The sequence below is a fragment of the Clarias gariepinus genome, chromosome 24, assembly GCF_024256425.1.
Source record: "Clarias gariepinus isolate MV-2021 ecotype Netherlands chromosome 24, CGAR_prim_01v2, whole genome shotgun sequence".
Classification (NCBI taxonomy): domain Eukaryota; kingdom Metazoa; phylum Chordata; class Actinopteri; order Siluriformes; family Clariidae; genus Clarias; species Clarias gariepinus.
In genome coordinates, this window is record NC_071123.1 from 26,095,001 (window position 1) to 26,110,000 (window position 15,000).

Consider the following 15,000-nt stretch of genomic DNA (forward strand, 5'->3'; position numbering starts at 1 on the left):
TTAAATCCTCGCTCGCTTTATAAACTTCTGATTTACAGCTGATTGTCTTTATAAAATCATCTAAACATCAAAAAACGTTTCTCTATAAGTTATAAAAACAACAAAAAAAAAAAAGAAAAAAGGAAAATCGGCACAGAACCGCGGCTCCGCCGGCTCCGCCCACACGCTGGCAACAACACAAAGGCGTGAAACAGGAAGTGTAGCCTCGCCACGCAGCTGGAGAACAGGAAGTGAGCAAAGCACGCTGGCCCCACTCCTCACTCCCACAAGGACTGCATCAGAACATCGACACGTTCAGCACCTACACACACACACACACACACACACAGGTGAGTTTTATTTTATTTATTTTCAGTTTATTTAATCTTCTAATCAGATGAGTAGGAGTTTAACAGGAGGAAAGACAGACGGGGTGACCGAGACGGCCGGGTGGACATGATGGAATGGACAGATAACTGGATGGTGTGTTCCCAGACTGATGGATGATGGACAAATTAAAGATAGAGACAGAGGGATGATGGACAGAGGGACAGTGTTTAATGTGATAACAGGCGAATAGAGACCACGTTTAGAGACATGAGACCGAGGGACAAACACTCACAGAGTCGTCCATGATGGAAGCAGGGTCAAAGTAGTCGGGTTTGAGCTCCGTCCTCTCACGGCGGTTTTTAGACGCTGGCTGCAGAGAGAGAGAGAGAGAGAGAGAGAGAGAGAGAGAGAGACACACACACACACACACACACACACACACAGCGGGGTGAGAGTTCTGTGAGCGGTAATGTAGTTCAGTGCAGTGAGACGGTGAGCTGTGATTGGCCGCACCAGGTCGATGTCCATGGTGTCGAAGTCCATGCCCTCGTTCAGATCCTCCAATCGCTGCTCTGATGACATCATCACGTCTTCAACGATTGGCTCTTCATCGTCTTCCATCAGCCCTGCGCTCCGCCTTCTGTAAACAAACAAACAAACAAACAACATATAGCAGACCGCAAACAGTGGCTGCGTGCGTGCGTGTGTGTGTGTGTGTGCGTGCGTGTGTGTGTGTGATTACATGGTGTGCTGCATGTGACTCCTCATCTTGGCGTTCTGGATGTTCACTCTCTCTTGCTGTTGCCGCTGTGCTACCATCCACGCTACCTGTGTACTGTATATACACACACACACATCAACAGATTTGACCCAGGTGTTAATATTTTGTTTTTGCACTGTGTGTGTGTGTGTGCGTGTGTGTGTGTGTGGTTACTTGTAGTCGATGGGTGTTTGTGGCTGCTGTAACGTGTTGTGCTGTGATTGGTTGCTCATGGTGTACACGCCCACATATCCCTCCTCTGGACGGAGCTTCTTGGCGTCCCGCAGCACCATGGAGGTCATGTGGGGTGATGACATCATCACAGAAGGCGGTGACATCATCATAGGAGTCTGCGGCTGCTGCTCACGCGCCATCCACACACGCGCGTCAGTGCTGCTACAGCTACTCTCCTCTGAAAGACAGACAGGCAGAGCGAGACAGAGAGGGACGCACAGTGAGAGCGAGACGCGGAGGGGACGGGGGGACAGTGTGAGTGAGACAGGGGGGAGACACGGTCATAGCGAGACAGGGGAGGACAGGCGGTCAGTGAGACGGGGGGACACGGTCATAGCGAGACAGGGACGCACAGTGAGAGCGAGACAGGGAGAGATATGGTGAGACGGGGGGACACAGAGGGAGACAGACAGTAGGACCCAGAGAGTGAGGCATGGAGAGACAGAGACAGTGAGACAGTCACAGCTGAAATTAGCTGTGTAAAACACAGACGTGACACTGACCCTCAGGCAGCTTCCTCTTAGAGGGGGCGGGGTTTACTCTGGGCTTCCTGCTGCGGGCGGAGCCTCGGCCACTCACGCCGCTGAGCACAGAGAGCGTGTCGTCATCTGCCCCGGCCTGCAGGGAGTTCCTGTAGGAGATGAGGGGCAGCCAGCACTCCTCCCTCTGCAGGGACATCTGGAACGTCATGAAGCGCTCCAGGTACGTGTGTCTGAAACACACACACACACACACACACACACACACTATTGTAACCCATACACCAATCTAAAGCTGTGGATTAGTCCTGTCTCCTGCTCATCACCATGGCAACCAGGTTTTCTGTTTAAGAAAATACTGGCACACGATGGTGTGTGTGTGTGTGTGTGTGTGTGTGTGTGTGTGTGTCTTACACAGTCCTGCGGTCCTGACGCAGCAGTTTGGACGAGAACTCACTGAGGATGTCGAGGAAGGCGAGGTTGAGAGGGGGGCTGCCCTCACCCTGAGGACTCGGCTCCTTAAACGCAAACTCTATACCGTCCCTGTGGCGCGCAGACACACACACACACACACACACACACACACACACACACACATTATACAGATGAATGCAGACTGTGTGTATCCCTGGTTCCTGACACCAAAGTGGGTTTAAAAACTTTTAGAGGAAAAATATTAAGTAATAAAAGCTGAAACTCTGATCTTATACACACATACAGTATATAATAATACTAGGGGAAATAACATTAGTGTGTGTGTGTGTGTGTGTGTGTGTGTGTGTGTGTGTGAGTACTTGTGTAGCATGGCAATGGCCTCGCGGGTCTTCAGCTGGTCCAAGCCGAAAGTGAGTGAGAACCGGCGGGCGAGTTCTTTAATTCCACAGAACGCCGCAGAAGAGCGATCGAAGTTACAGCCAAGATCACTGAGCATCTCATTAAACAGCTGAAACACACACACACACACACACACATTACATTATGTTTAAATAGATCATCAAAGAATCTGTTTGAGTGAGAAAGTTGTAAACAAAAGGTGTGTGTGTGTGTGTGTGTGTGTGTGTGTGTTTGTACCTGCTGCAGACTGAGGATGAGAGTTTTGGCACACTGAATCTTATCGAGTTGTCTCGTCTTACTCATCGTCTCCTTTATTATGTCACCGTAATCATTATAGTACTGCAGAGAGAGAGAGAGAGAGAGAGAGAGTTACAGTGTGTGTGTGTGTGTGTGTGTGTGTGTGTGTGTAGTGTTGGTTTTGTTAATGAACATAATAACAGTAGGTATTGTTGACTGAGACGAGACGATGACGAGACGTCACGGGGTATCAGTGACGGTGATGAAATTAGGATGTCATATTGTCGATGATAAAAGACTAAAATGTGGTTTAAAATATAAAATCTAATAAAACATCGGTCTTTATTTTCGTCAACATTTAATTTCCGTCCCAATCCGCCGCGATACCGTCTTCATTCCTCTCCGGCAGTTTTACTCGGGCCGAAGAGAAGAGACGATATCTCGGCCCATTTTCTTCATATGGAACCGGAGTGAAAAATACGATGCGTCGTAATATTGGAGGGGAAACAGTGGGGGAAACGCAATCACTGGGAAAAATACCACAACCCTGAAGAGACGCATCAAGGCATCCCATAATAATCACCCAGTTTTACAGACTCTTTGTGCTGATTATGTTACACCTGTTAATATAATTATGTTGTGATGTATTTTAATTTATTCCTACAAGAGTCCAAGTGTGTAAATTACATAAATAATTAAATTTAAAAGGTTTTTAAACACTGTACTGTCCGGACTGTTCCTATTGTTAATGAATTTAGACCTGCAGCTGTTGTTGTGATGTTAAAGAGAAATATTATTCACTGAAAACATCAGATGAAAAGATACATTTTACCGGTTAAGATTATAAATGTTTATGCATAAACGTTTGTGTTCATACAGTGTGTGTTAACTATGTTTACATAAGGTGTGTGTAAATAAACAGTAAAAGACTGTATGTGTATGTACAGAGTGTGTATATACTCAGGGCTAATTGTGGAAAACATTCCTGAGCCTGAACTTTTTTTCCTTCTTGCCCCCGAGGTGAGTAGGGGTGGGGGTACTATGTGTGCCACGCACTTTAACACACAACACATAACATCTCAACATGTTCAGTGCCTAGATTGACATTATTAGCCCGTCTTAGTACAATCACTGGAAGTAAATGCTACAGATGCTACAGCCATACAAGCTCTGAACATCTTCCACAAAGCTAAAACAAATCCTTCTTGTCCTCTAAGTGCTGAAGCAAAGTAAACACAATGTAACTCCTGTTTTGTTTTGTGTAGCTAGCAGGGTCTAATTATTTATATTAATTTTCTCTGCTGAAAAGCACATACCCATCAGAAAACATCATGGAATGAATTGTGCGTGTTTCGCTCCTTTCTGCTGATTAGCGTTTCTGAATAAGACGTCTGCGCCCCCTCGGGACTGAACGAGCACGTATACAGGTAGTGAATCATGGAAAAAGCCGCTTCTCCGATGGCTTCGGGAGGCCCGCCATATAAAAAATTCATACCGCAATAGCATGCTCCTGGTTGCCGGAGCTTTTGACACCAGCTCCAAAGGGCTTTCCGTCACTACCACATCCTCAACCCAAGCCCAGCGCCATTTATTCTTTAAGCCTTTATCCATATCTGTAATGTCTTCCTCTGGCTTCATAAACACAGCTATGACTTACCAGTACGAGACACACAATTGTACAGTATGGGAGCTAAAAACACCTTCGCGCATGGAGCATTGCCTTAACCTCTATCAATCTATTTGACTGGGACACAAGGCCCGCCCCTTCCCTACTTCTGATTGGCTCATCGGCTAGTATGTGTATTGTTTGAGTCGTTGATCGTTAAAGCTGGTGTCCGTTCTTCATACGTCACTAACTCAGTTAGCTGGATTTGATTGTTGTGGATTTGTCCTGATCTTGGATTGTTTCGTTCTTCGATGCGCTTCTCACATTTGTTGTCATAGCAACATATCCGTAAGCTTGAACCTGCTCGGGAGCAGCTTTATTACATGTAAACAGGATTTAGGCTCCTGATTGGTTAAAGAGCACGACTGACGCGGCCTGACTCAAGTGGGAAAAGAAAAGTTTTTTGCATATATATATGCCCCCCTGCCATGGGTGCCAACTAATAAAAGTATACATGTAGTTGAAAAAATATATATTTCTATTTTTTCATATACAACATATTTATTTCCATATTGCTTATTTTATTTTATTGTTTCATGTAATTTGTAAACCATTAACCTATGAATTTATGTTCTAATATAATATTTGATAGCGATTATGTGGGGGGTCAATCCATGGCAGGGGGGCATTTCAGCGCATAACACGTGTTACAAAAAAAACTTGAGCCGCTCTTTTTCCATTTCTCAACCAATCAGAGGGCTTGTGATCAGTGTTTCTACTGTCGATCATATCGCCTTTTAAACCAACGCACGAGCGCGCAATAATCCTAGACAACTCAATCCAGATATACTAATCATCAACAACGGGTGTGTCGAGGAACCAACTTAGCCGGATCGTAATTAGCCCGATGATCTCATCTTAGATGTGTCACTTCACCTCGGATGTGTCACGTGACGTATGAAGAACGGACCCCTGAACTCTGACCTGCGAATCTCAGATCTAGAGAAATGACTGATCAATATCCGCAAACCTCATTTTATTTTATTTTTCCGCAGCCACAGTACGCTGGAAATCTATCACCCCTTTATACTACATGTATACGTTGTGTGTGTGTGTGTGTGTGTGTGTGTGCGTCTCACTCTCATGTACTGTTTGAAGATGTCCGCTCCGGTGCTCATGTCCACTACATTATAGACGATCAGTTTACAGTACGCTGCTAACAGATTCCTGCGCTTATGGAGAGCCTCAATCTTCCCTGCTTCATCATCCTGCTGTCCATCTGCACGCACACACACACACACACACACAATACATTAGGGAACATTTCACCTCGCTGTCATTAATCAGATTATGATTGTAAACGTCACCCTGAATGGTGTGTGTGTGTGTGTGTGTGTGTGTGTGTGTGTGTGTGTGTGTGTGTGTACCAGTGCTGCCGTCATCGTCCTGCTCGATGAACACATGATCGAGGACGAAGTTGAGCAGGTCACTCTGCAGGGACGAGTCCGGACTGAACACCAGCGGCTCCAGAGCGTCTCGACCCGACGCCATGATCTGATGACTGAAGATCATTAGAGCGTCACACAGGATAGTGAAGGCCTGTGGAGTACACACACACACACACACACACACACACAATGCTCTAGAACCATACTGAAACTTAAAACTGGTTGATCTCATACTGAACATGTGCAGTGGGTGGAGTCCCAGTGGTGGGTGGGTGCAGTGGGTGGAGTCTAACCCTGACTGACCCAGAACACTAACTCACCTGCTCTTTAACAGCCATGCTGAGGCCGCTGAGGTACCGCTGACACATGAGACAGAACGCTCGCGTCTGCTTCCTCAGGGTCACCAGGTCAGTCTGAGACAGTGAGACACGCAAACAGTGAGACACGCAGACAGTGAGACACGCAGACTTCTGATTGGCCAGTTCTGTCCAACACAATTAGGCTCTGAGACAATGTGTGTGTGTGTGTGTGTGTGTGTGTGTGTGTGTGTGTGTGTAAGAGATGGAGACCTTTGTGGAGCTGCCCTCTGAGACTTTTGCCAGGTTCCACAGGATGACGTAATGAGTGCACTGCATAGCATGGACCACTATCTGTATACACACACACACACACACACACACACACACAAAATGAACAAAATTAAAAAAACAACAATAATTAAAAGCTCAAATAAGATTTTCTGTAGCAAAGACATGATCTGTCCCCTGTCTGTCTGTCCCCTGTGTCTGATCCATGTGTATTTACATACATACCTCTCTCTCCAAATACCAGAGCCCTCTGTGTGTGTGTGTGTGTGTGTGTGTGTGTGTGTACCTGCTCTGGCATGTCTCCGTTCTGCAGTCCTGTATTCAGCAGTCTGTAGTTACAGCTGAACAGATCCCATTTAGTCAGATCATGGGCACTGTACACACACACACACACACACACACACACACACACACACACACACAGTAATAAGTAAATGAGATTTGTGTGCAGTTTTACACACGTGTGTGTGTGTGTGTTATTACTTGTGAAAGGCTGTGATTCTCTTGAGTGTTGATAAAACCTGGAAGGCGTCGTCCTCATCTGGCTCCTCCCCCTGAGAGAGAGAGAGAGAGGTTCAGAAACACACACCCCCGACCCCTGACCCCCTGACCCCCTGACCCCTGACCCCTGACCCACTGCCCCACCTCGTTGAGGAAGTCCTCGAGCAGGCGGTTGAGCTTGTCGATCTGCTCGTCCATCAGCTGACTGAGTGTGACGTCCACGCGGTTGTAGATGGTGAACTCCTCGTTACACAGCGCGTGGAACGTCATCGAACACGCCTCCAACACGCCCGTGTCCGTGTGCTTCTCCACCACGTCACGGATCTGACGCAGAAGTGCGTCCAAGTGCTGCGCACACACACACACACACACACACACACCTTGTATTTATAAAGCCTACAGAACTTTTATTCACCATAGCTTTAACTAACTATGCACAGTGTGTGTGTGTGTGTGTGTGTGTGTGTGTGTGTGTGTGTGTGTGTACCTTTTCCAGTCGGCCCGTGGTGTAGATCTCCAGATCAAAGTACTGCGGTAACTGCAGCAGGTTCGTCACCTTCTCAGCATCCACACAGTACTGACAAACACAGGACATGAAGGCTAAGACTGTGTGTGTGTGTGTGTGTGTGCCAGCATCATGTGTAAGAAACCTTAAAGATACAGTCAAATAATTACAATTCAACATCATGTAACAGCACAATCTGTATGATGTGTGTGTGTGTGTGTGTGTGTGTGTGTGTGTTACCTTGGCCAGGAGCAGGGGCAGAGCCACAGCAAAGATCTCAGTGATTTTGGTCCGATCATCCAGCTGTGTTTTTTTTTCCTTCGCCGTCATGACCTGAAAAACACAGTGATGACATGAAAAGTGTGTGTGTGTGTGTGTGTGTGTGTGAGAGAGAGAGAGAAAGAGAGACTTACCCTCTTCCCTGTGCTGCGTCCAATAGGCGAGTGACACTCACACGACTGTCTGACTGCACACAGCATGATCTCAAGCAGAGCCGTCTCCTGTCTGTCTGTTAGAGCTGTCTCACACACACACACACACACACACACACACACACACACACACACAGAACAAATTCTCAAATCACACACTTCATTTAACAAGACACAGTAAAATTCACTCTATGTGTGTGTGTGTGAAACACACACCTTCCTCTCCAGGGAACGGTTCGTCCAGTAGGAGGCTGATGAAACTCTCCCAGTCCTTCAGCAGCTCAGAGCCGCACTCCCACAGACTGTCCACAAGGTACGCTCCGTGCTCATGCAGCTGCGCACACACACACACACACATACTCATCTTATAACTGTGCACAGAAATAGAGGACATGGTGGACAAATTCTTTGTTGAACTTTGAAGTTTTAAAAACACACACACACACACACACACACACACAAACCTCACTCTCCAGGAAGAAGAAAACGGTGGTTTTGATGAGGTTTGCATTCAGACACTGTCGCCCTCTTCTTGGAAGCCCCTCCTCCTCCGGCCCACGCTGACTGAACAACCTACACACACACACACACACACACACACACAGTGTGAGACAACAGAACTCAGATGGAAGGCAGCACTCGCACTCAGGAATATACATGTGTGTGTACTTCTACACGTCCTCCACACGGTGGTGCTGCTGAGCCACTCAGTATTCTTACAGGTTACTTACACGGTCAGTCCCAGTTAGGGAGGCGTGGCCTCTGGACCTGTCAGTCCCAGTCAGGGAGGCGTGGCCTCTGGACCCGTCAGTCCCAGTCAGGGAGGGAGGCGTGGCCTCTGGACCTGTCAGTCCCAGTCAGGGAGGCGTGGCCTCTGGACCCGTCAGTCCCAGTCAGGGAGGGAGGCGTGGCCTCTGGACCTGTCAGTCCCAGTGAGGGAGGGAGGCGTGGCCTCTGGACCTGTCAGTCCCAGTGAGAGAGGGGGGCGTGGCCTCTGGACCTGTCAGTCCCAGTCAGAGAGGGAGGCGTGGCCTCTGGACCTGTCAGTCCCAGTGAGAGAGGGAGGCGTGGCCTCTGGACTTGTCAGTCCCAGTCAGAGAGGGAGGCGTGGCCTCTGGACCTGTCAGTCCCAGTGAGAGAGGGGGGCGTGGCCTCTGGACCTGTCAGTCCCAGTGAGAGAGGGGGGCGTGGCCTCTGGACCCGTCAGTCCCAGTCAGGGAGGCGTGGCCTCTGGACCCGTCAGTCCCAGTCAGGGAGGGAGGCGTGGCCTCTGGACCTGTCAGTCCCAGTCAGAGAGGGGGGCGTGGCCTCTGGACCTGTCAGTCCCAGTCAGAGAGGGGGGCGTGGCCTCTGGACCTGTCAGTCCCAGTCAGGGAGGCGTGGCCTCTGGACCCGTCAGTCCCAGTCAGGGAGGCGTGGTGTATTACCCTGGATAACACTAAATCAACAGAGTGTCATGTGACCTACTTTTTATAGAGGAACTCCCCTGCTGCCACGGCGATGGGGCGGTGGGCGGAGTAAACCAAGTGATAAACACTCTCACAGTCTTCCGCCGTCAGAACTTCATCACTGCTCCTACACACACACACACACACACACATATATACACACAGTGTACTTTACCTTGGCCATGAGATTAAAACGAAGGTGAGAGTTCAGAGGTCAGAGGAGTGTAGGGACTCACTGCAGGACGAGTGTGAGGAGTTTAATGGCCTGAACTGCAACATCGTACTCTTTATCCAGAGCCATGGACACAATGCGGTCCTGCAGACAGCACACATCAAAGACACTCCTTTATTCAGCTGTGTGTTATTTACAGTCCATACACAGGTGTGTAAACAACAGGGCACGTCCACACACACATTGCACTGCAATACAGGTGTGTATATAAGAGAGTACCCATAATGCACTGCATTATCTAGTGACTATAAGCTCCTACAGACGTATGGTTTGGGACAGAGCCGAGGTGATGTGTGGTGTTACAGTAATAACAGCCCCAGTAGAAACACCTTGAAGCGGCTGGTGAAGAGTTCCAGTCTGGAGTTCAGCTCACGGTTATAATACAGACCCTGAAGAGCAGTGAGACACTTCAACCGCACCTCCCCCTGCTGCTCACACACACACACACACACACACACACAGACAGAAAAAGGGGGAGAGAGAGACGGGGGGGGGGCACAGTAACCTTGTTAATTTCTCTGTAGCTAATAAACATCAATATAATTGAGCAAGACAGACAGACACACACACACACACACCTTGTCGTGCATGGTCCAGCCCACGTATTTCAGGTAGCTGTCGTTCAAAAACGCATCACTGTACATCTTCATCCACACACCGATCTCCTCAATACAGATCGCTCTGATCTCCGCTATCGCATCTCTGATACACACACACACACACACACTTACAGCATTTGGCATACACCCCGACGCCCCTCCTCCTCATTAATATTAATGATGGTGAGTGTGAATATTAAATGTGTGTGAGGTTCCTGTACCTGTACCGATGGATAAACACGCCTTTAAAGATGGCGTTCATCATGTTCTCAATCTCATCCTGGTTCTCCTGGAGCTGTGACACACACACACACACACACACACAGACAAAAACAGCCGTTGGAAAACACACTTATTTAAGAGAGTGTGTGTGTGTGTGTGTGTGTGTGTGTGTGAGTTCTTTTCCTATTTGCTCTGAATTTAAATGAAAGTAAAAGTTCCCTTTAATGTTACTAATAATGTATGAGAAGAAACACTATTTATTAGTTTAATATTTATTACCCCAAAAATGTAGACAATAACAGGGATAGCCCCGAATAACTAAAATTGACAATGTCGGTAGCGGGTGTTTCCACCATTTGCCGCAGTGACAGCTTGACAGTGACGTCTCAGCTCCTCACTAGCCTCATGATGATGTTCTGAGGCAACGTGCTTCACTCTACACGCAGTTCTGCCAGGTCACGTGGGGGTGGGGTACCATCATCCAGTCTCTGCTTCAACTGGTCTCAGACGTGCTCTATGGGGTTCAGGTCAGGGGACATTGATGGCTGTATCATATGAGACACTCCAACTTCCTGAAGTCGAGCTGTGACCATTCTCACACGATGTGGTGGAGCATTATCATCCATAAACACAAGGTTGGGGGTGTGCTGGCGGAATTGGGGGATGATGATGGGTTCTATGATGTCTCTGAGGTAAGAACGTGCAGTGACTGAGTCATGTACAATAACCAAATCTGTTTTGCGCTGACTGGTGATGCCTGGCCAGACTGTTGCACCTCCTCCACCAAAGCAAACCCAGGGGACCATGTTGACCTCAGCGTATCGCTCACCTCGCCTTCTCCAGCGACGCTGTCGACAAATATTTCTGTGCACAGGACGGTAGACCACTGCTGCATTGTCCAGGTCACATGGTCTTGTGGTCTGTGGAGTCACGTGCAACGGTCGTCTGGCATTCAAGCCAAAGCAGTGGAGTCAGTTGCGAATGGTTCGTCTGGAAACCCTGAGTGCATACTGTAGGTCCTTAGGTACTGGTTATCGTTTTGGTCCGTCACTCCTGGGTCTCCACTCCTGGGCTGTCATCAACTCTGCCAGTAGTTCTGTGTCTTGACACTTTGCTGATGACACTTTAAAACACACCAAGTTCACGAGCAACATCTGACTGCCTGCCACCGACCCGAAGGCGCGTCATGGCCAGGTGGCGCCGCTCATCCGTTAAGTGACATCGTGTGTTCATGGCTTTTTAAATTATGAACTTGAAATGACTTACTGACAATATCAACTTTTATACCCACAGAATGTGAAAATTGATGCTACATTGAAAAAGGTTGTCTTTTGGGATTGGGCCCAGTATAAGGAACACCTGTACACAATGAGACCATTAGATGGAAAACACAAAACGAGGTGTGTCCATCACCCCAACCCTCCCTATCCCAAAAATGTCTGAAGTGAAACAAACACTGTATGTATGACATCCACTAAGTCTTTCACAATATCCCCAACTTATTGTGAGTAGTGTAGATATGCGTGTGTTTGTGTGTGTATATATATATATATATTAGGGCTGCAACAACTAATCGATAAAATCGATAATTATCAATAATGAAATTCGTTGTCAACGAATGCCGTTATCGATTAGTTGGGCTGCTCACGTCACTGAGGCGCGCGACCACAAGATGCACAAATACACACAGATACACAGCCGCTCGCGCAATGGAGGTTACAGGAGCGTCTGCAGGAAAAAGCGCGCGCCCCGAGTCCTCCAAGGTTTGATAGCAGTTCACATTAAACGCCTCTAAGAAGACGGTAACCTGCACGCTATGCAAGACCGAGCTTACATGGCATGTCATGCACGAACACTTAAAAAGAAAACATGTTGTTGTTACGGATGGCGAAACGTCAGCAGCGTCGGTAAAAACTGTATCTCTTCATCGTGTAAAAGTTGTATAGTTTAAGTGCTTTTGTTTAAACTGTTTGCTAACTTCAGGACAGTCACGCTAGATCTGTTCACATGCTACTCGCTAGCATCACATTGCGCAATCACCTCATGAGCAATAGTGATTAGTTAAATGGCGATATTTTAGATCAGCTTAATTTACACGGTGCGAATAACAGTAGAATATTACATTTAGTGATTGTTGTTGTTTTTAGCGAATGCAAATAACACTATATTTGTGACTATTAGCTTTTTGCATTTCTACAGTTTTTTTTAGTCCACTACAAAGTTAACTTGTAATTTACTGTGGTTTTACTTATGCATACATCATTTTATTATACAAAATTACATTATTTTAGCTGTTTATATCTTATTAACTGAATATATAAGTGTATATTTCAAACTATATGTATGTATATATATATATATATATATATATATATACTGTATATATTATATACTACATTTTATTTAAGGTTTAAAATGTCAAAATTAAAGATTATTAAACTCTAAATGTGGCTTTTGCATTTTTAAAAGTTTCTTTTTATACATAAATAATACCCTGATTTATGTTTTTTAAATAGTTATAAGCAAAATATCAAATTAAAGAAGTGGCTAGGTTTTATCCGATTAATCGAAAACATAATCGCCCAACTAATCGATTATCAAAATAATCGTTAGTTGCAGCCCTAATATATATATATATACACACACACACACAAACACACTGCGTTCCAAATTATTACGCAAATGATATCTTTCTCAGATTTTTATAATCAGTCAATGCAAATAACAGTCAGTATAATTTTCTAGTTATCAACTATTAGGGTATGATTAGAATTTTACTGAACAAACCTCCTAATGAAAACAATATTTATTTAAAAAATTAAAAATTTAAAACGCACTGTTCCAAATTATTATGCGCAGCAGAGTTAAAACATTTTATAGGTTGTAAAGAACTGAAAATGGTCTTTGGTTAAATCTGCAGCATTATGAGGTCATATTTACTGAAATCAAAAACTATTTTAATCAAAAACCTCCTAACAGACATGTTACATCTTAACATAAGACCCCTTCTTTGATATCACCTTCACAATTCTTGCATCCATTGAACTTGTGAGTTTTTGGACAGTTTCTGCTTGAATGTCTTTGCAGGATGTCACAATAGCCTCCCAGAGCTGCTGTTTTGATGTGAACTCCCTCCCACCCTCATAGAACTTTTGAGGATTCTCCAAAGGTTCTCAGTGGGGTTGAGGTCAGGGGAGGATGGTGGCCACACCATGAGTTCCTTATCTTTTATTCCCATAACAGCCAATGACACATGCATTGTCGTGCATGAAGATGATTTTGTTACGGCAGGCACGTTTCTTCTTTTTGTACCATGGAAGAAAGTGGTCAGTCAATATACTTTGCCGAGGTCATTTTCACACCTTCAGGGACCCTACAGGGGCCTACCAGCTCTCTCCCCATGATTCCGGCCCAAAACATGACTCCTCCTTGTCGATGACTCCGGCACCTCCTTGTTGGGACATGGTGGCCAACCACCAACCATCCATCTGGACCATCCAGGGTTCCATGACACTCATCAGTAAACGAGACTGTTTAAAAACTAGTCTTCAGGTTTGCCAGGGCCCACTGCAACCGTTCCTGCTTGTGAGCATTGGTTAGGGGCGGCCGAATAGTAGGTTTCTGCTCAACTGCAACCCTCTAAAGGATCCTACACCTTAAGGTTTGTAGAACTCCAGAGGCACCAGCAGCTTCAAATACCTGTTTGATGCTTTGTAATGGCATTTCAGCAGCTGCTCTCTTAATCCGATGAATTTGTCTGGCAGACATACATAGTCTGTGCTCTGAATCAGCCACAAATGTCTTCACAGTACTATGAGTTATTCTGAAATATCCAATGTTTTCATACCTTGTCCAAGGCATGGCACTATTTGACACTTTTCACCAGCAGAGATCCTTTTTCTTTCCCATATCGCTTGAAACCTGTGGCCTGCTTAATAATGTGGAACAACCTTGACACTTACATCCAATTTGCATAATAATTTGGAACACAGTGTATATACGTGTGTATATAAGTGTGTGTGTGTATATATATATATATATATGTATGTATGCATGTATGTGTGTGTGTACCTCTTTGCGTTTCTGCAGGAGGAACTCCAGACGGTCATTGGCTCTCTTCCCCAGACTCTTGTTGCGCTCAGTCTCGTACTGTCTCTGTGTGTTGTCCATGTTGATGCTCAGATTCAGAGCAACGTTCACCAACGCTGTCATCAGCTTCATCGCTGTTTCACACACACACACACACACACACAGTTTTGTCAGTTCAGAATAAACCCCTGTATAACAGTTAAACCTTGCACTGAGAGAATAAATTGTCCTGGAAGCGTGTTCATCCATCAAAACACTCGTCCATCAAAACACTCGTCCATCAAAACACTCGTCCATCAAAACACTCGTCCATCAAAACACTCGTCCATCAAAACACTCGTCCATCAAAACGAATTTCCCCAAAAAGAAATAATAAACTCAGACGATTCGTCAAATAACCCAAAATATTCATATAAAAACAATTCATACAAAATACTAATAAAAATAAAACCAATTAATCAGAACTTTACCTTTCAAAA

The 15,000-nt window shown here is 45.9% G+C and overlaps 1 protein-coding gene across 3 annotated transcripts in view; it reads right to left on the bottom strand.

The window, feature by feature from the left end:
* Positions 1 to 15,000, bottom strand: part of stag2a (stromal antigen 2a) — a 21,973-nt gene that overhangs the window by 1,023 nt on the left and 5,950 nt on the right. For all 3 annotated transcript variants that reach the window (XM_053485067.1, XM_053485066.1, XM_053485068.1), the window contains 27 exons: positions 14,504 to 14,655; positions 10,432 to 10,505; positions 10,190 to 10,313; positions 9,941 to 10,039; positions 9,616 to 9,695; positions 9,399 to 9,506; positions 8,396 to 8,504; positions 8,148 to 8,265; positions 7,914 to 8,017; positions 7,741 to 7,833; positions 7,483 to 7,572; positions 7,140 to 7,343; positions 6,978 to 7,048; positions 6,781 to 6,868; positions 6,477 to 6,557; positions 6,228 to 6,320; positions 5,887 to 6,058; positions 5,599 to 5,738; positions 2,854 to 2,955; positions 2,577 to 2,725; positions 2,197 to 2,325; positions 1,807 to 2,015; positions 1,244 to 1,481; positions 1,052 to 1,144; positions 823 to 949; positions 602 to 679; positions 1 to 301 (listed from right to left, as the gene is read on the bottom strand). The exon at positions 1 to 301 is cut by the window's left edge and continues 1,023 nt beyond it. In XM_053485067.1, coding sequence (XP_053341042.1) covers positions 278 to 301; positions 602 to 679; positions 823 to 949; positions 1,052 to 1,144; positions 1,244 to 1,481; positions 1,807 to 2,015; positions 2,197 to 2,325; positions 2,577 to 2,725; positions 2,854 to 2,955; positions 5,599 to 5,738; positions 5,887 to 6,058; positions 6,228 to 6,320; positions 6,477 to 6,557; positions 6,781 to 6,868; positions 6,978 to 7,048; positions 7,140 to 7,343; positions 7,483 to 7,572; positions 7,741 to 7,833; positions 7,914 to 8,017; positions 8,148 to 8,265; positions 8,396 to 8,504; positions 9,399 to 9,506; positions 9,616 to 9,695; positions 9,941 to 10,039; positions 10,190 to 10,313; positions 10,432 to 10,505; positions 14,504 to 14,655 — 3,149 coding nt within the window. In that variant the 3' untranslated portion in view covers positions 1 to 277. The remainder of the gene's footprint in view (positions 302 to 601; positions 680 to 822; positions 950 to 1,051; positions 1,145 to 1,243; positions 1,482 to 1,806; positions 2,016 to 2,196; positions 2,326 to 2,576; positions 2,726 to 2,853; positions 2,956 to 5,598; positions 5,739 to 5,886; positions 6,059 to 6,227; positions 6,321 to 6,476; positions 6,558 to 6,780; positions 6,869 to 6,977; positions 7,049 to 7,139; positions 7,344 to 7,482; positions 7,573 to 7,740; positions 7,834 to 7,913; positions 8,018 to 8,147; positions 8,266 to 8,395; positions 8,505 to 9,398; positions 9,507 to 9,615; positions 9,696 to 9,940; positions 10,040 to 10,189; positions 10,314 to 10,431; positions 10,506 to 14,503; positions 14,656 to 15,000) is intronic.